Raw genomic sequence first — 20,986 nt, 5'->3', positions numbered from 1 at the left:
CAAAGCCTCATAAAACCTCAGATCTATGACCTACCGAAGGGGTATTTGGCGATGATGGGCAGGTGCTCAGCCGGTGGGCCGACGCCAAACTGGTTCTCAGCGAAGACTCTGAAGATGTAATCCTTGAACTTGACCAGGCCCACCGCTTTGTAGGTGGTCAATTTAACGGTAGAGGACAGCCGGTGCCAGATCTCGCTGTCGGCGGCTCGGCGCTCGACGATGTAGTTGGTGACCTTGGAGCCACCGTCGTCACGCGGAGGGTTCCAGGCCAGGAAGCAGGAATCGTTGGTGATCTCAGAGATGTCGAAGGCAGCCGGAGGACCGGGCTTATCTGTGTGGGCAAAGTTTAATTTAATGAACAAATTCATCATGGAAACCTTTTTTATTTTTTTATTCCTCGTGTCCGTTGGTCTTACCGAGGATGTTGACATCGACGGTGGCGGTGGCGCGGCCGCTGCTGTTGGTGGCCTCTATGATGTAGGTGGAGCTGTCGTCTCTCTTGGTCTTGGCGATGGTGACGGAGGAGTGTCCTGGCTTGGTGTCGATGGACACCCTGTCGTCTGGTTTGAGGACCAGGTCGGCCTTGGTCCATTTCACCCTGGGCTCAGGCTTACCCGTCACCTCGGCTGGGAGTTCGATCTTGCTGCCGGCCTTGGCGGTCAGACCTGCCAGCAGCTTGGCATCCAGCTGGATCTCTGGAGGCTCTGCACGGAAAGTAAAGACGAAGGGTCAGTGCAAAGAAAAAACAAGCTTCAGATTAGGTTTTGCACACAATTAGAGCAAAGTAGTTTCAGGTCTCTAACAGGTTCTGGTACCTTTTGGATCGACAGCCTGGATCTCATCGGTGGCCTTGCAGGGCCGACTGGCTCCGAGTCGGTTCAGGGCCCGGACTCTGTAGGCGTACCACTGGCCCTCGATCAGACCCGTCACCTCGCACTTCAGCTCGGGTATCGTGTCCCCGCAGGGCTCCCACTTATCGGTTCCTCTCTGGCAGCGCTCCACGTTGTAGCCTCGGATGCCGCTTCCGCCGTCGTACTTGGGCGGCTCCCAGGTCAGGAAGATGCCGCTGGCCGACTTGTCTCTCCACCTCAGATTCTCTGGAGGGTCGGGGATGGCTGGAGAAAACGAGACGGACGGGGTTAGGAAGCTCCTTTGAACTCTAAAACTAACTTATACAAAAGTGCATTTCAAACTTATGTGATAAAAACGGGCCGATGAAACTTGAAATATTTCTTAATTTGAGACTCCCTGGTGTGACTCACTGGCGGGAGAGGAGACGTTGACGGGCTCGTCAATGTACGCCGGCTCTCCTGGTCCACACTTGTTGCAGGCGGTGACTCTGAACAGATACTCCTTTCCTTCAACCACGTCGGTGACGGTGAACTCCGTATCCTGGATACCGGCGGTCACCTGAAAGAGAGAGAGAGTTTGAAGTTATCACCTGACATCTGGTCAAAGCTACGACATACTGAGGAATCCAGATGTTAAATGTCGTACCTTGACCCAGGTCTTGCGGGACACGTCCCGTTTCTCCACCTGGTAGCCGGTCAGAGGACTTCCTCCGTCGTGCTCCGGAGGCTCCCAGCTCAGGTGGACGTGCTGCCGGGTCACCTCCAGGACCTTGAAGTCCTTTGGAGCGCTGGGCGCCGCTGGAGGACACGAACAGAAACACCAAAAAATGAGTTTTGAACCTACTGTTTACAGTTTGTGTGTTAGTGACGACAAACTGCCGATGGCGTTACCGATGACGTTGACTTGGATGTCGCCGGAGATAGACGTGACGTCGTTCTCCAGCTGCAGGGTGTAGGTGCCTTTGTCCGGGCGGACGCTCGGCGTGATGATCAGTTCTGTGAACGAGGACTTGGTCGTCATGGAGACGCGTTCGTCGGCGGTGGTCAGCTCCTTCTCTCCGAAGGTCCACTTGGCTTTGGGGATCGGGTATCCGGTGATAGGGACTCTGATGATGAGGGGATGAGGGACGATCACCTCCAGGCCGTCTTTGAAAGCGCTCAGGTCGAAGGACGGACCGACTGGAGAGGAAAGAGAGAGGCATGATGGGAACTGAAACGTTGAATCCATTATCGTATTTGGCTTTTTACTGTGAACTGTCACATAACTGCTATAAAAAAACATAAAGTAATAATAAAGCATTAAAGACATTGTGTGTCTCACCGTGTGTGTCGTCGGCCAGCAGAGGTCCGACGGTGTTTGACGGGTCAGAGACTCCGGCGGCGTTTTCAGCAAACACTTTGTAGTTGTACTTGGTTCCGTACTTCAGACCGGACACCTGAAGGAAAAGTTAAAATTACAGTGTTGAAATAAAATAAAAGTAGAACTTGAACTCAGGATGACTTTCACTGTGAAGCAGCCGAGCCACAACGGGAGGACGTATATCTGAGTCAGTACCTTGTAGAAGAGGTCGGGGCAGAGGCGAGCGTTGCAGCGGAGCCACTTGTCGGTTCCTTCCTCGCAGCGTTCAATGATGTAACCGGTGATCATGCTGCCTCCGTTCCTCAGAGGAGTCTCCCAGCTGAGCTGCACCGAGTTCTTGTTCTGGTCCTGCCAGACCAGGTTCTGAGGGGGACTGGGACGCTCTGCCGGACGGACACAATAAAAACTAATATTACTACCACAGGCAGTCCAGGATTTATGGTATACTGTCACCTTGTTTTATGTCTCTGGGACCATAAAGTGTGATGAATCCAAACTTACCGATGGGATCCATGATCTTGACGGGCCGCGAGGCGGCGCTGGGCTTTCCCTCGCCGGCTTTGTTCTGAGCTTTGACTCTGAAGATGTACTCCTTGTTCTCGATGACGTCGTTGACAACGGCGCTGAGCTCGTCGGCTTTGGTCACCTGGACGGGCGACCACTTCACCGCCGTCCTGTCGCGCAGCTCGATGATGTAAGAGGTGATGGGAGAGCCTCCGTCGGACTCGGGCGGCTCCCAGGAGACGGTGCACCCGAACTTGGAGACGTTTCCCACGATCACGTTCAGCGGAGCGTCGGGAACGTCTAGAAAAATAATCAGAATCAACGCTCCGGTGTTTACCGAGTATTATTTATTTATCTCAAGTATCACGGTGATAAAAACGGTTCTTACCAAACTTGTTCCTGGCATATACGGGTTTGTCGGTCTCTACGTTGGGTCCGCTGCCGACCCGGTTTCGGGCGCAGACTCTGAACAGGTACATGGAGTCCTTCTGGAGGCCGGTCACCGTGTACTCGGGACTCTCGGCGTGGTCCGTGGCCAGCGTCCAGGTCTTACGCTTCACGTCTCGTCTCTCCACTACGTAGGCAATGACCTTGCTGCCACCGTCGCTTTCGGGCTCCTCCCACGCAAGGCTGACCTCGCCATCGGCTGTGTCGACCACCTGCAGGTTCTTCACGGGTCCAGGGACGTCTAGAAAAAGAAATTCAAGGATAAGGTTACATTTATTTTCAGAAACAGAGTTACAGAGTTTGTAGTTAACCTGGTTCTGGTTCTGGTCCAGTAAAGCCCACTTGAGGCCCGTTTCAGCCTCCTAGAACTCACCGATGACCTCCAGGGTGATGAAGGCCTCTCCCTGACCGTGTTTGTTCTTGATGATGATCTTGTAGCGGCCCTCGTCGGACTTCATGGGGTCCTTCAGCCGCATCTCGGTGCGGTCAGCGGACGTGTAGATGTTGTCTTTGGGCAGACTCAGGTTGTTGTACAGCCAGTCGGCGTCGGCCTTCGGGTAGGCGCTGTACGGGACGGCCATGACGATGGGCTTCCTGGCGTCGGTGACATAGGTCTGGTCGGTGGTCTTTATCCGAGGCACAGCTGGAGGAGGAGGAGGGAGCGAGAGGACGCCGTCAGAGAGACGACAACACAGGAAACACCCGGACGCTGTCGACCTGTTTTTAATCTTCAGCTCAATAAAGTTAATCAGTTTTTAATCACTGTTAGCTCGGTTCAGACCCACCCAGTTTTCATTTTCACATAGTAAATGTATTTGCGTCCATGCGCGTGATGGTCTTAAAATGAGGTGTGGTCAGGCTTTTTGTTGGCGCGTTGCTATCTTGAGGCAGCAGAAAGACATTGGTCTGAAGTCTGGGGCAGTATTTTCCTGATATTTAAAAGGAACATTTTTCAGATAGTAAGACGCGTCTACAGGTTCACAACCATCATCCACTCTGCTTGTTACACACAGCGACGCAGCAGCTCCTCCTCACTTAAACACAGTTTCGGCTCGAGAACAATGTTTTTATTTCTGTGAAGGAAAACATTCAATTCAGATTATAATGAATAGAATGAAGTGAGGCTCTCAGGCGTTCTGTATTGATCAACCTGCAGCGTTCTCAGCGCTCCTCGCCGTGACCAGAGAGATCACAGTGGTCACACGCCTCTGTGGCGTCTCCTCCCGTCATCCCTCTGTGTGTGTGCGACTGTAGTCGTAGGCTATTTCAGAGTTTACGGCCTTCTACTCCTAAACGGCGGCGGTCTGAGGCTGATGGATCCGCATTACGCACCGCCTCTCCGGCAGCGCCCGGCTGTACGCTCAGCCGGTCCAACCAATTAAATATGACCCTGAGGCTTTTCAAACTTCCTTTCCTCAGCCTCGGGTAGACCTGAGTCTGAACTACAGCTACTTAAACACTCACGTATGAATCAACCCTTAAATTAGACCCCGTCAGGATTCGTTCTTCAAATACCAGCTGAAATCTTCAGATTCTTGATATTGGACAACAACGTTTCATTTCTCTAAATGACGGGTCTTAACCCAGATGTTTAAGACGACAGCTACACCACAGTGATAGCGGCGGCGTTTTGACGTTCTTACCCGCCAGCTCCAGCTTGGCCTTGGCGTCTTTGTCCTTGACGATGACTCTGTACTCGCCCTGGTCTCGAGGTCGGATCTCGCAGACCTGCAGTCGGTGGATTTTACCCTCGCACATCATCTGGTACTTGTCTCCCTGGACGACCGTCATGTTGTTCCTCAACCACTTGGCCTCCACGCGGTCCTTGTTGAGCTCCACCTCGAACACCACGTCCGAGCCCGGAGGTTCGAAAACGTCCTGCGGCGGTCTGATGATCTCCACCGGCGTCTCTGTAGGACAGAAAGAGATTCATGAGGAGGTCAACCAGAGTAGAAACAGTTTTCTACTGGTTTCTACTGTAGAATCTGAAGACGCTCACCTTCAACGAAGAGCCGGGCTCTGGACCTCTTCTCGTCCACGCCACAGGCGTACTCGCACTCGTCATCGGGTCTGCACTCCTTAATACGCAACGTGCAAATCTTTCCATCTTTTTCAAACTTGTATCTGGAAAATAAACGGGAATTTATTTAAGAGAAGGCGTCATCCAGTCGGTAGCTCACTTATGAATAAAGTTGTGAGGGTTTGAATAAAGTTTGAGAGGTTATAAGTAAGGATGCACCGATACCGATACTGTGCTCATGTACTCGTACTCGCAAGACGGCTCCGATACAACGGCACCGATACTACTTTACGGCAGCGTGACGTTAACCTCCCGTCACCATCTTTCGGGTCCTATCGCACGCGCTCACGCTCCACCTCCCCGACCCCGCTGGGCCGGGATCCCACCTCAGCTGGTGAGCTGGCCCTCACTTTCACTCGCACTAAGGACAGTCCGGCCCGGTGACGCTTTGGCCACGCACCGAGCACCTTCGCCCCGAGCCCTTCCAAGCCGACCTAGAGCCGGTGGCGGCGCACCGCCTCGTATGCGGGACTCCCCAGCCTGCCGTGTGTCGCTCACACCCTCCAGCTGGCTGTTAACGAGGCTCTTTAGACACAGAGAAGTACTCGTATCGGTACTCGTATCGGTACTCGTATCGGAGAGTACACAAATGTAAGTACTCGTACTCGGTCTGAGTACTCATCCCTAATTATAAGTAACGTACCTCGGTCCTTCTCTGATCTCGCGTCCGTTTCTGTACCACTTGGCGTCAGCTTTCTCTTTGGTGAGCTTGCACGTGAACTCCGCGTCGTCAAACTCGGTGATGGTCTGGTCCTTCAGGTGCATGCTGAAGTCCGTCGGCGCCTCGCTGATGATCAGCTCCGCAGTGGACTTGTTGTCGCCGGCCACGGCGGTGTACTCGCCCTCGTCCGCCAGCGTGCAGTCCTTGATGGTCAGCGTGTGCTTGTCTTTGTCCACTCTGTAGACGACGCGCTTGTTGAAGACGATCTCCTCGCCGGCCTTCATCCACTTCAGCGTGGCGTTGGGCCGGTTGACCTTACAGGAGAAGCTGATGGTCTTCTTCTCCTGAGTGTCAATGTCCTCCAGAGGAACCACGATCCTCAGACTCTCCTCTGAGCAACACAAAACAACACAACGAATGAAACGCTCTGTCGTACATGAACTCTGTTACCGTGGACGTCAACACGCCGGCGTGCATCGCTAACCTTTGACGGTGAGGTTGCAGGAGCTCTTGGCGTGCTCTCCTCTCTGGTTGGTCAGGTTGATGCTGTAGTCGGACTCGTCTCCCTTCTGGGCGTCTTTGATCCTCAGAGAGAAGACGTTGTCTCTCTGGACCATCACGTACTTGCTGCTCTCGAATATCGTCTCCTCCTTCTTCAGCCACTTAGCCTTCGCTCCCTCCGTGTTCACCTCGCAGTTCAGGACCACTTCCTGTCCTTCTTTGGCCTCCGTGTCCTTCAGCGGCGTGATGATCTTCAGTCGCTCTGCAGGAAACACAACATCAGAGACACCGAGGAGGGACAACTGAACTCTTCACACCAGCAGTGGAGTCAAGCTACATCTAAAGATCATATTTATATATATATATATAGTATATATACTGTATATACATCTCTAAACTGAAGCTACGATGTGAAGCATTTAAATAATGTTCATCATTTCAGTCTCTTTGGGGATTAAATTAAAATGTTTAACTGAGTTATTAAAATAAATGTAACTTAAGTAGGAATGTGAATTAAATAACTAAAACTAAATAACATGGTGGAGAAACTGATTTTTGTTTTAAATATTTAAATTATGTTTTGTTCTCTGGCCAAATTGTACATTAATTATCTTAAATAAACTTAAATTGAAAAATAAATAAGTAAGTAAATAAATAAATAAATAAATACATAAATAAATACATTTAAGGTTTCAGTCAGGGTTAATAATTGAAAAAAACTGAATAAATAAATGTATAAATAAGTAAACTACTGAAGTGTCAAGTGAACTATCGCAATAAAACTAAATAAAATTATTGAGAAAATGTATTTAATTTCTATGTTTAAATGCCATTAGATATTTTTCTGAAGTTGAAATTAAATTAAATTAAATTAATTAAACTTGAATTACAATATAAGGTTAAAAAAAATAATAAAAAAAGGTTATTTTTTTTGTTTTTGCTAAGGATTAATTTAACTGTTGAAAACTTTAAATTAAAAATAAATTAACAAGAAAGCAAAAACTAGACTGAATAAATCAAAACAATATAATAGTGATTAAATACCAACACATGTTTAGTTCTGACAAACTGAAGTTAAAGATAAAAAAAGAAAATTTAAATCATATAAAATTAAATTATTGAATTATTTTTTAATTCAATTATTTTGAAAAAGAAATAAAATCAAGAATATATAAAGACACACTGCATCATGTATTTTTTTTTTAAAACACTTGACTTTTAACTCTGAATTATGAGACAGGAAGTTGAATGTTAGATTTATTAAGCTCTAATTTTGTATTAAAAAGTCAAAATGTTTACTTAGTTTCTTCTACTTTGAACTTAATGTAAGTTTTTATTTAATCTTTTTATATGCAATACATAAACTAAAGTAAATGTAAAGCGTGTCAGAGATATAATCAGTCAACAGTTAGATGCTCCGTCTGGTATATCAAACGGAGGGTTTAGTGGGCGGGGCTTACCGAGCACGGTGAGGTCGGCGCCGGCTCTGGTCGGTCCGATCATCACCACGTATCCGCCCTCGTCTTTGGGCTCGCAGTTCTTGATGACCAGCGTGCGTCTCTTGCCGTCGCTGACCGTCTGGTACTTGTCTCCCGCCTCCAGCTCCTTGTCGTCTTTCAACCATTTCACCTCGTAGGTCTCCTTGGAGACGGAGCAGGTGAACTCCGCCTTCTCGCCCTCCACCACCTCCTGGCTCTGAGGCCTGGAGATGAACTCCGCCGCCAGCTCTGAAACACAGGAAGAGGTCAGAGGTCAGAGGTCAGAGGTTAGCGGGGTTCATGCAGCGATTCTCAATATAATATGTGGTGATTAATGTCCTACGTCTCTGAACCGGTTTCTCTCCGGAGTTTATACACAACTGGTTTGTTGTTGTAAGACTCATTTCGACCACAAGAGGCTGCAGCGCACCGCCACCCCGTGTTCTCAATACGGCTCAAAGCTTCCTAACACACATTATACTGTAGAGTCCTATTTACAACACGAAAACAAAAGTCAGAAAAAATGTCCAAAAAAGACAAAAAAAAGTGGACATTTGAAATTTGAAAAATGTCCAAAAAATCTATTATATAGATCTATTTTATATATTATATATATATATATATATCTATTATATAGATGTATTATATAGATGTATTTTCTCAGTCTGATCTAAGTGGTTTTATTTCCTGTTTATCATTTAAAAAACGTGTTTTCTTGTCAGATTAATTTCTCAAAGTGATTTGGTGTAATATTCAGTTCAGCCACTAGAAGCTGTTAAAGACCTCAGAGATCCTGATGAACCTGAACTCACCGGTTCTTCAGTCAGAAACATAGAACATGAAACTAGTCATTCTCTTTTTCCACTGAACTTCAGAGCTTCTGAACTTCAGAGCTTCTGAACTTCTCTGATTGTAGAAAACTAAAATCTAGTTTCACCCTTTCCTGACGTGCGTTCTGTCTGCAGCTCTTTCTCTTTGTTTAAAGAACTTATTTTACACTGAAATAGTTTCTGCTTCTGTAAAGCCCTGTGTAGTTCTCTAAAGATAAGTAGTATTTAAGGGATAAAGTTCTCATTAGAAGCGTCAGAGCTCAGTGAGCGTGATCTTTACCGCTGATCTTCAGGTTCCCGGAGGTTTTGATTTCGGGACTCAGTCTGCAGTGGTACTCTCCGGCGTCGGCCATCTTCAGGTCCTGGATCAGGAGGATCCTCCTCTTCCCGTCCACGATGTGCTCGTAGCGGCCGCCCTCCGGCAGCTCCTCGTCTCCTCGGTACCAGGTGACGTCGGCGCCGGGTTTGGACACCTCGCAGATCAGCTTCACGCTGTCCGTCTCCGTCCCCTCCACGTTGGACAGGTTCTTACTGAACCGGGCCTCCTCCTCTGCAACCAGAGGACACAACGTCACGTCTCAACAACCTCAAGTCCCTTAACTCTTATTAAGGGTTCAGGATCATGTGACCGCGGGCGGCGCGATTGTCTTACCGATGACGGTGAGCATGCCGGAGGATTTGGAGGTTTTGGCGTCACACTCGTACTCGGCCTCGTCGTCGAACACCGACTTGTGGACGATGAGGACGTGTTGACGACCTTGATCAATCATCTCGTACTTCTTCCCTTTTCTGATTTCACTTCCATCTTTAAACCAGCGGACCTGCGACCAGACAAGAGGACGTTAAATAATCCCTTAAATGTCCCCTTAACTGGTAGCTGATGTGGACCGACAGACTCACCTTGACGTCCTCTCTGGAGACTTCACACTCAAACCTGGCGGCCTCTTTCTCTTTGACCTCCACGTCGTGGAGCGGCTTAGAGAACTCGATGTGTTGAGCTGTGGACAGACGGGACCGTTGATTAGCATTATCAGGACCCCTTAAGTCCCTAAGGTCTAATGAGACACAGGAGGTTCTCTTTTAAAGAGTCCTTAACTTATGGAGTGGTCCTTTACATCTAACAAGAGATTCTTAACTCTAATTAAGGGTTCTTTTACTCTGACTTCTTCTTTAACCCTAACCCTTAACACTTAGGGGGGATTTTTTGACTTTTTGAGGGGTCCCTTAACCTTTATAAAAGGTTCCTTAAATCTTTTAAGGGATCTTTAACGGGGAAATCACTTGCCTCTTATCGAGGCTGTTTTTTGTTTTTTTTTACCTTTTTTATCTTATTAAGGGTTCCTTAAATGTTAAGGTTATTAACTTTTTTGAGGGATCTTAAACTGTAAGGAGGAGGTGGGGGTCCCTTAACTCAAACAAGAGACTCAATATGTGTTTTTGACAGGTCCCTTAACTCTACTGAGGAGTTTCCTCAGTCTTATAAAGGGTTCCTTAACTTATATGATGGATATGATTTTAGGTCCCTTAAGTCATTTGAGGGATCTTTAACATTAATAAAGTGTCCCTTAACTTCTACGGAGGGTTCCTTAAGTAGAACTTTTAAGTGGTTTCCTAAGGGAACTTTCACAAGTCAACATTTAGTCCGTATTAATCAAACTCTGGTGCGCTTCGTTTGACTAAAGGGTCCCTTAAGTTCTGTAAGGGGGTCCTTAAGGTTTTCTGAGAGGTCTGTTTTGCTGTAATGAGGAGTCCCTTAACTCTTCTTAAGGGTCCCTTAGCTGTTTGTCGGCGGTACTCACGCTCCACGTTGAGGAAGCAGGAGGTCTTGAAGTCCTTGGCGTCGCAGGCGTAGGTCTTGGAGTCGTCCAGCGTGCAGTCGTGGACGATCAGCGCTCTCTTGAGTCCGTCGATGATCATCTCGTACTTCTTGGTCTTCCTGATCTCCTGGCCGTCCCTGAACCAGCGGACCTCGGCGTCTCTGGAGAGCTCGCAGTCCAGCGTGGCGGTCGCCTCCTCCTCCACCGTCTGGTCCTCCAGCGGCTTCGTGAACTCCACCGCCGGCTCTGAACGCACAAACACAGTTTACGGTTAAAACCCCATCCTGCCCACCCTGGTTCAATGTCTCAGGTGTATTCACGCCCAGCGGTGATGTCACAGTGTACGGACACGCCCCCAGAGCACACGGTGACATCACCGCGGCCAGGTGAGGAGTCCGGTAGATCTTACCTCTGACGATGAGGCTGGCCTCGGCCTGGAAGTCTTTGGCCGAGAGTTTAACGGTTCCGGCTTCATTCAGCCGAACGTCTCTCAGAGTCAGACTGTGGACCTTAACCTCCGCCTTCAGCACCACCTGTTACCATGGAAACAGTCAATACACGAGGGTTATACCCGTCCTGAGTTACACCTGTCAGATTCAACACCACCTGTTACCATGGAAACAGTCAATACACTAGGGTTATACCCGCCCTGAGTTACACCTGTCAGGTTCAGCACCACCTGTTACCATGGAAACAGTTATTACAGAAGGGTTATACCTGCCCTGAGCTACACCTGTCAGGTTCAGTACCACCTGTTACCATGGAAACAGTTATTACAGGAGAGTTATACCTGCCCTGAGCTACACCTTTCAGGTTCAACACCACCTGTTACCATGGAAACAGATAATACAGGAGGGTTATACCCGCCCTGAGCTACACCTGTCAGGTTCAGCACCACCTGTTACCATGGAAACAGTTAATATAGCAGGGTTATACCCGCCCTGAGCTACACCTGTCAGGTTCAACAGTCACTTATTAGGAGGGTTATACCTGCCCTCAACACTACCTATCAGGTTCAACAGAGTCAGTCATTTAGAGGGTTTTGCCTGCCCTGAATACTGCTTGACAGGTTCAACAGACTCAGTAAGTAATTGAGCCATTATTTCCCCAAAACAGTGTCTTCCAGGACTATTTCATACACTCAGGATCAGTCAGATTTACTGGGTTTTGTTATCCCCGAGCATTGTCTGTGAGGTTCAAAGGACAGAGTTGTCGACCTTTTGGTTTTATATCCCTGAACGGCGCCTGTCAGGCCCACAGTGTACATATCAGGAGTCAGCCATACTGTTTGTTTTCTCATCCCTGATCATTGTCTGTGAGGTTCAGGAGACACAGGGTTGAACGGAGAGAGAAGGTTTTTGGGTTGTCGGGTCTCAGCAGATGTCGGGTCAGTCAGCTGAGACCTGACAGCTGAAAACGAACGCAGGCAGCTGCCCCTCCTCCCCCCACCAACCCTGCTTTAAACAGCACGACCTCTGACACCTGACGGCTGAATTTACCGACTGCATTTCACACCGAGTCACTGAGGAGGAATTAAACATTCCTTAGTTTACAGTTTATCGTTGTTTTAACGAATAAAATTATCTGTTTCTGAAAAACATTCCTGCTTTATTATCATATGTAGTTTTTTTATAGTTTTTCTTGGATCTTTTGAATGTTTATGTTTGTCTCACAGAGAGAGAGAGTAATACTTAATACTAAGCAGACGGTTTTTATTCCATAAATTCATCTTTAAAGCTTTAGAAAACAGATCTTTAACACACTTCAGGTGATCATAAAGTTAAAGTTTGGTCTTTTTCTAACCAGCTACAGAATACTTAAACTAAGTTGTGATTTAAATAAACTAAATAAAGGAAAGTTCCATCAAGTCAGACAGAAACAAGAAGATGTTTGATGAAAGACTGAAAACCGTCTTCGTATCTTAGTTCCAGAGTTTGTTCAGATCTGAGTCTCAGTGAAGACGGTTTGTTGGTTGAGCTGTTTTATTGTTTTATTGTCTCTCGTAAATACCGATAACTTCTAGATCAGCTGTTTCTCAGGTTATTATCCGGGTTAAACACTCTCTAAACTTCTGTTGTCTTAAACTCTTTAAAGTGAACGATGAGGAGGTTTAATCCTGTTTCTGATCGTCTGCTTTCAGACTAGATTTAGTTTAGTTTCTCAGATGTAACATCACCGACGTCCCTGTTCTGTTCTGTTCTGTTCTGTAATCTCACGCTGGTTCATTCATATTTATCTTTAAAATCAATCCTTGACTTTCATTCTTAACCAAAGAAAACCAGCAAATCAATCTAAAACCATTAAACATGTTTATTCTCTTTATCTTCATTCATATTTAAAGAGTTTAACTAGTTTATATCTGAGCTCTGGACCAGTGTTTCAGTGTTTCAGTGTTTCAGTGTTTTGACGTGCACTAAACAGTAAATCACCTCCCAGAGAGATCATGTTACCGTGGAAACCTCAGAGTTCTCAGGTTACATCCCATAATCAAACTAATGCTGCGTTATGCCATGATATCTGGCTGCAGAGCTGCGGACTCTCTGCACCGCGCTCTCTCTCTGATCAACGTCTCATTTCAGCCTGAAAACGGTGAAATCAGCGACCAGTCCAGCACACGCTGGCTTCTAAAGCTGCCTGCTGTTGCCACCTGCCCGCCGCTGGCTGGTAAAAATAACCTGAAGAAACGCTTGCAGGGCAGAAAGAACCTCGCTGCCTCGCTGCCTCGCCGCCGCCGTTCATCTCAACAACAGGATCGAATGAACCCCCCAACACCAGAACCAGGTCCTTATATGAAGACAGGCCGGAGCTGCTGCACACAAACACTGGACATTGTGTACAAACCAAGAGAGGGAACCACCTGGACCTGGCTCCGGACCAGAACCACTACGAGGCCTGGCTCCGGACCAGAACCACTACGAGGCCTGGCTCCGGACCAGAACCACTACGAGGCCTGGCTCCGGACCTAGAATCACTTCGAGGCCTGGCTCCGGACCAGAACCACTACGAGGCCTGCCTCCGGACCAGAACCACTGGCTCCGGACCGGAAGCGTTTGAGGAAGTGCGGTGTGTGTCGGAGGACTCACCCGGTCGCTGGGCTCCAGCTTGGTCCCTCCCAGGAACCACTCGACGGCGATGTCTTCGTAGGACAGCTCGCACATCGAAGGTGGCGGTCTCCCCAGCGGTCACGGTGACGTCGTTGAGGGGCTTCGCCAGGCCGATCACTCGGGCTTTGGATTGGGGAGAAGACATGATTAGCCCCCCCCCCGAAACAAGTCAACAGATCCAGATAAATCCCCGTAGAGAAGCGGTTAATCCTCAGAGACCCTGATCCTGATCCTGATCCTCATGGTGCGGTCGAGCTGAAGGAGGCCGCTGTAGCCTTCAAGACAACTGCAGACCGCCACCCTGGGGCTCTGCGTTTGGGGGGGGGCTTCGCTCATTAGCATACGACCTGCTGTCAGATCTATATGGACCAGTGAGGGACGGGGTCGCGTCCTCCCCCCTGCCAATCACTGCTGACCGGCACTAGATAAGGCATGTGGCTTCTAAAATAACCGAGGGCCCTGATTGGCTGAGAGCCCACCAGAGGGGAGGGAGGGGGGGGGGACAATCTGCTCCTGTCAATCACCTGCGGACAATTTTCCTGTAAAAGCAGAATGTGGATCTCCTCAGCAGGAGTTACCCAACTACAGGAAACATCCTGTCGTTGTGTCGTAACGCCGCCGTGGTCGCTGCCGTGGTCGCCGCCGACCTGAGATCAGCTCAGGATGTCGGTTCAGATTAACAACTATTTACAGCGAGCTTCTTCACATGCCTGAATTAAAGCCTCCAGTTAGAGGCCGCTGACAGGAAGCTCAACAGCTGTCAGAGCGCCGTAGTTAACGCCGTATCTGACTGTTACTCACACCGCCACAAAAATCTTTGACGTTTGACGCTTTATGTTGCATTCAGACCGAGAGCGAGAAGCTTCAGACCGAGAGAGAAGCTTCAGACCGAGAGAGAAGTTTCAGACCGAGAGAGAAGCTTCAGACCGCTGCTTTCATCTGTGTTCATTCTAGACCAGATCAGCAGCAACCTGCAGCTCCTCTCCGGTGGCTCCCTGTGGACCTTTCTCATTGTTGTAGGTCTATGGTACGACGGTACGACGGTACGACGGTACGACGGTACGACGGAGTATTAGGGTCACATTGAGGAAAAAACAATTAATCTGAGATTTTGAGAATAAAGTCATAATATTATAAAGTAGTAATTTTACCTGTTATTTTCTTTTTTTCTCATAAAGTTATGGCTTTATTCTCGTTATATTCCGACTTTTTTCTTGTAAAGTTATGACTTTATTCTCGTTATATTCCGACTTTTTTTTCTTGTTACATTCCGACTTTTTTTTTCTCGTTACATTCCGACTTTTTCTAGTTATATTCCGACTCTTTTTCTCGTTACATTACGAATTTTTTTTCTGGTAAAGTTATGACTTTATTCTCGTTATATTCCGACTTTCTTTTCTCGTTATATTCCGACATTTTTTTCTGGTAGTTATGACTTTTTTTCTCGCTACATTATGACTTTTTTTTCACGTTATATTCCGACTTTTTTTTCTCGTTATATTACGACTTTTTTTCTTGTAAAGTTATGACTTTATTCTTGTTATATTCCGTCTTTTTTTTCTCGTTATATTCCGACTTTCTTTTCTCGTTATATTCCGACTTTTTTTCTTGTAAAGTTATGACTTTATTCTTGTGATATTCCGACTTTTTTTTCACGTTATATTCCGACTTTTTTTTCACGTTATATTCTGACTTTTTTTTCTGGTAAAGTTATGACTTTTTTTCTCGTTACATTCCGACTTTTTTTCTCGTTATATTCCGACTTTTTTTTCTCGTTATATTCCGACTTTTTTTTCACGTTATATTCCGACTTTTTTTCTTGTAAAGTTATGACTTTATTCTCGTTATATTCCGACTTTTTTTTCTTGTTATATTCCGACTTTTTTTTCTTACTAAGTTATGACTTTATTCTCATTATATTTCGACTTTTTTCTCGTTATATTCCGACTTTTTTCTCGTCATATTCCGACTTTTTTTTCTCGTTATATTACGACTTTTTTTTTGGTAGTTATGACTTTTTTTCTCGTTACATTCCGACTTTTTTTCTCGTTACATTCCGACTTTTTCTCGTTACATTTCGACTTTTTTTCTCGTTATATTCCGACTTTTTTTTCTCGTTATATTCCGACTTTTTTTTCTCGTTATATTCCGACTTTTTTCTTGTAAAGTTATGACTTTATTCTCGTTATATTCCGACTTTTTTTTTCTTGTTATATTCCGACTTTTTTTCTTACTAAGTTATGACTTTATTCTCGTTATATTCCGACTTTTTTTGTCGTTATATTCCGACCTTTTTTTCTCGTTATATTCCGACCTTTTTTTCACGTTATATTCCGACTTTTTTTCTTGTAAAGTTATGACTTTATTCTCGTTATATTCCGACTTTTTTTCTCGTTATATTCCGACTTTTTTAGTTATATTCCGACTTTTTTTCTCGTTACATTATGACTTTTTTTCTTGTAAAGTTCTGACTTTATTCTCGTTATATTCCGACTTTTTTTTCTCTTTTTCTATGGTACGACGGTACGACGGTACGACGGTACGACGGTACGACGGCATGACGGAGTATTAGGGTCACATTGAGGAAAAACAATTAATCTGAGATTTTGAGAATAAAGTCATAATATTATAAAGTAGTAATTTTACCTGTTATTTTCTTTTTTTCTCATAAAGTTATGACTTTATTCTCGTTATATTCCGACTTTTTTTCTTGTAAAGTTATGACTTTATTCTCGTTATATTCCGACTTTTTTTTCTCGTTACATTCCGACTTTTTTTTTCTCGTTACATTCCGACTTTTTCTAGTTATATTCCGACTCTTTTTCTCGTTACATTACGACTTTTTTTTCTGGTAAAGTTATGACTTTATTCTCGTTATATTCCGACTTTCTTTTCTCGTTATATTCCGACATTTTTTTCTGGTAGTTATGACTTTTTTTCTCGCTACATTACGACTTTTTTTTCACGTTATATTCTGACTTTTTTTTCTCGTTATATTACGACTTTTTTTCTTGTAAAGTTATGACTTTATTCTTGTTATATTCCGTCTTTTTTTTCTCGTTATATTCCGACTTTCTTTTCTCGTTATATTCCGACTTTTTTCTTGTAAAGTTATGACTTTATTCTTGTGATATTCCGACTTTTTTTTTTCACGTTATATTCCGACTTTTTTTTCACGTTATATTCTGACTTTTTTTCTGGTAAAGTTATGACTTTTTTTCTCGTTACATTCCGACTTTTTTTCTCGTTATATTCCGACTTTTTTTTCTCGTTATATTCCGACTTTTTTTCACGTTATATTCCGACTTTTTTTCTTGTAAAGGTTATGACTTTATTCTCATTATATTCCGACTTTTTTTTCACGTTATATTCCGACTTTTTTCTCGTTATATTCCGACTTTTTTCTCGTCATATTCCGACTTTTTTTTCTCGTTATATTCCGACTTTTTTTATGGTAGTTATGACTTTTTTTCTAGTTACATTCCGACTTTTTTTCTCGTTACATTCCGACTTTTTCTCGTTACATTCCGACTTTTTTTCTCGTTATATTCCGACTTTTTTTTCTCGTTATATTCCGACTTTTTTTCACGTTATATTCCGACTTTTTTTCTTGTAAAGTTATGACTTTATTCTCGTTATATTCCGACTTTTTTAGTTATATTCCGACTTTTTTTCTCGTTACATTATGACTTTTTTTTCTTGTAAAGTTATGACTTTATTCTCGTTATATTCCGACTTTTTTTCTCGTTATATTCCGACATTTTTTTCTCGTATGACTTTTTTCTCGCTACATTACGACTTTTTTTTCTTGTTATACTCCAACTTTTTTTTCTCGTTATATTCCGACTTTTTTTCTTGTAAAGTTATGGCTTTATTCTTGTTATATTCCGACTTTTTTTCTTACTAAGTTATGACTTTATTCTCGTTATATTCCGACTTTTTTTCTCGTTATATTCCGACCTTTTTTTCTCGTTATATTCCGACTTTTTTTTCACGTTATATTCCGACTTTTTTTCTTGTAAAGTTATGACTTTATTCTCGTTATATTCCGACTTTTTTTCTCGTTATATTCCGACTTTTTTTAGTTATATTCCGACTTTTTTTCTCGTTACATTATGACTTTTTTTTCTTGTAAAGTTATGACTTTATTCTCGTTATATTCCGACTTTTTTTTCTCGTTATATTCCGACTTTTTTCTGGTAAAGTTACGTATTTGTACTGTATCTAGCACCCACACGTCTCTACTGCGGTATGAACCCATAATCAACAGATTGAGCTGTGATTTAAAATCAATAAACGGATCAACATGATGCTGATCAGTAAAAAGTCTGAATTGATGCTCTGTCAGGTCTGTTTACCATGACGACAAGCAGACGACTGTTAAAATGCTTGTTTTGTGAATGGAGTCTGGTTGGATCAGCGCCGGGCTCTGCAGCTGCTCCATCAACTCTCCCCAGTAAATGATATATTTCATGTCGGCGTTGTCTGTGTCACCTTTGACCCTGAGCTGAGCCGAGGATTTGGCGTTCGCTGCAGAGAAGTCGACGGCTCCGGCCATGTCCTTCCTGCAGTTCAGGAGGATCAACATGTGTCGGGCTCCTTCCTCCTTTATCTCCACGTCCTGAGAACAAGAAGCGACAATCTGATCGTCTCCACAACATCAACGAGCTCACAGAGAAACTTTACAGGTCAAGTTCAACTGGTTGAACTGAACGGAGTCAAAGGAAAGGAAATCTGCTCCGATAGTTAGAACTACTGTAAGTTATAAATAAAACCCCTCTACAGGTGTGTTCATGTTACCGGAGACGGGTGGAGCATCTCTCCCTTCAGCTTCCAGGTGGCGTGGAGGTCCTCCTCCGAGATCTCCGTCTCAAACTTGGCCGTCTCCGTCTCGGTGATCTCCACGCTGTACAGCGGGCGGACCACCTTGATGTCGCGCTCTGCAGGGAGGGTTAAAGAGACGTTAGAGACAAACCAGACAAGAGGGGGGGGGGGCACCAGAACGTCTGGAGGAGACGGGCTCAGGGTGGAGGACACAGTCAGAGACAGTCAGTGGAGGACACAGTGAGGACATGATGGACATGATGGATGCGCAGCCGACGCTCTCATTCAGAGCGACTTACAGTTTGAGCAGAAGCAGCAGATGTGGATGATCAATAACATATAAAACATCTGGAATCTGTCAACATAACATATTATAAAGCAACGGAGGACATTTATGAATTATTTTAGTCAGATCCGTCCCGCTAGAAGGGATCAATAATAATATTAATAATGAAATTAAAAAAATGTTTTTTAATTAATACTAAATAATATATATAATCATTGTTAATAAATTAATAATAATAATACATTAATATCACTGAAATAATAAAAAAATGTAATTAAAATAAAACTGCTTACAAAAACTTAAAATGTATAAACATGTGATTAAAACACCTATAGAAATAGTTTATGTAAATGTGTTTATATTCATTAAAATTGTATATAAAGTTCCTATTTCTATTTCAATTATCATAATTTTGCCTAAAATTAAGTGTATTTAAAATTTTTTAATTTTGTGTAATTGAAAATGTACACATCTTGCTCTGGAAAAATGGTTGAAATAAAATTCATAAAATATAATAATGACGAAAAATAAAAATGAAAAACATATAAATTATAATAAAAAATATATAAAAATAATAATATAATATATAAATAATAAAAAATATAAATATTCAAGGTGAATAAATACCAATAAATAAAGGTGTGATGATCAAGACTTATTTACATAGTTTTTAATTCCTGTGCATTAAAATGTGGTCTTCTTGGGTTTTAATTCATTTAGATTTTTTTAATTATAATTTGCCACAAAATTATGTGTTTTTTAAGTTTTCAATTTTTGTTATTGCAAATTAGCTACCTTGGTCCTGGAAAAATGGTTGAAATTAAATAAATACAATTATATATAAAATTCAATAAAAAAAAAAATGTAAAAAAGAATTATATTAATATAAATTTAACTAAAAATAATAATATAATATATAAATATAAAATACAAATATTCATAATGAAAAAAATATAAATAAATAAAATAATATATAAAATATAATAAAATAAAATAAACAATATATAAATAATAATTATAAATTATAATATATAAATAATAAAATATTCATAATGAAATAAAATGTAAATAAATACTAAATGTACATGAAATATATTTATAAGTTGTATATGAATGCTGATATGGACGTCTGAGTGAAGAGACATTCCATGTTCATATCTCCGTTGTGTCTTCAGAGTCCATATCAGAGTGTTCATGTAACAGTTCTAATAAACAGTTCTAATAAACAGAGAGGATGACAACAGGACACGGTGATGGAGATGGCGAGGTATCGGTGAGCGGGCGGTGGGCGGGGCCTGACTCTGCAGTCCTGACCGGGGTCTGGGAGGGGGGGGCGTTGTCGTCGCCGCCGCAGGTTTTACCTTCGATGTTCAGGTCGGCCGTGGTTTGTCGGTGCCAGCAGTCGCAGGTGTACGCTCCCATGCTGCTCTTTGCCGTCTTCCTGATCACCAGCGTGCGCCTCCTGCCATCCGATTGGACGAGAATGTTCTTGGATGGGAAAATTTCGTTACCGTCTTTGAACCACTTCACCTCGCCGGCGGCCTTGCTCAGCTCGCAGGACAGAACCACCTCGTCTTTCTCGACGGCGGTGTAGTTTCTGCAGCCTGGCAGTGAAGTACAGGTCGCCCTCTGCAGGAAGACACAACGACAGAAACCATGATGACCAGCTACAGGAACAACAGAACCAGTAACGAGCAGCGACAGAACAACAGAACCAGTAACGACCAGCTACAGAAAAACAACAGGAAGTAGAGGCAGACAACACTAAAGAGGTCTCCGGTCTGGTCTCGTACTGACCGAGCACGGTGAGCATGGCCTCGCAGGTCTTGCTCATGGCCTCCACTTTGATCATGGAGGTGTCGTCGATGGTGACCTCCTTGAAGGCCAGCGTGTGCACCTTCCCGTCCTCCGTCATGTGCACCACCTTGCTGGGGTGCAGACGGACGTCGTTCTTGTACCAGACCACCGGGATCTTATCGTGAGAGAGTTCCACGCTGAACTCGGCGGTTTCACGCTCCTTCACGGTCACGTCTTTAATGGGCCTGATAAACTCAAGACGAATACCTAACGAACACAAATTACATATATATACATTTATATATATAAATATACATTTATATATACATTTATATATATAGAGGGAATTAAAACATACAGATCAGAAAGGGGATGATGGTGCCGAATATATTCACATTCCACCATCCCGACCGAAGTCTTTACCTTTAATAATCAACTTCCCAGAC

The 20,986-nt window shown here is 44.1% G+C and overlaps 1 protein-coding gene across 1 annotated transcript in view; it reads right to left on the bottom strand.

Moving 5' to 3' along the window:
• ttn.2 (titin, tandem duplicate 2) overlaps positions 1–20,986 on the bottom strand; it is a 229,072-nt gene that overhangs the window by 86,670 nt on the left and 121,416 nt on the right. The window contains 29 exon segments of the mRNA XM_037790082.1: positions 35–331; positions 417–704; positions 816–1,115; positions 1,263–1,410; positions 1,498–1,649; positions 1,743–2,030; positions 2,173–2,287; positions 2,407–2,594; positions 2,713–3,015; positions 3,104–3,403; positions 3,536–3,805; positions 4,806–5,072; positions 5,162–5,286; positions 5,886–6,294; positions 6,388–6,666; positions 7,865–8,131; positions 8,993–9,262; positions 9,365–9,533; positions 9,613–9,710; positions 10,512–10,775; positions 10,939–11,062; positions 13,613–13,684; positions 13,686–13,756; positions 18,128–18,254; positions 18,434–18,573; positions 20,105–20,339; positions 20,341–20,372; positions 20,541–20,807; positions 20,964–20,985. Coding sequence (XP_037646010.1) covers positions 35–331; positions 417–704; positions 816–1,115; positions 1,263–1,410; positions 1,498–1,649; positions 1,743–2,030; positions 2,173–2,287; positions 2,407–2,594; positions 2,713–3,015; positions 3,104–3,403; positions 3,536–3,805; positions 4,806–5,072; positions 5,162–5,286; positions 5,886–6,294; positions 6,388–6,666; positions 7,865–8,131; positions 8,993–9,262; positions 9,365–9,533; positions 9,613–9,710; positions 10,512–10,775; positions 10,939–11,062; positions 13,613–13,684; positions 13,686–13,756; positions 18,128–18,254; positions 18,434–18,573; positions 20,105–20,339; positions 20,341–20,372; positions 20,541–20,807; positions 20,964–20,985 — 5,887 coding nt within the window.

The sequence above is a fragment of the Sebastes umbrosus genome, chromosome 13, assembly GCF_015220745.1.
Source record: "Sebastes umbrosus isolate fSebUmb1 chromosome 13, fSebUmb1.pri, whole genome shotgun sequence".
Taxonomy (NCBI): domain Eukaryota; kingdom Metazoa; phylum Chordata; class Actinopteri; order Perciformes; family Sebastidae; genus Sebastes; species Sebastes umbrosus.
This window is presented reverse-complemented; position numbering and strand designations above follow the sequence as displayed.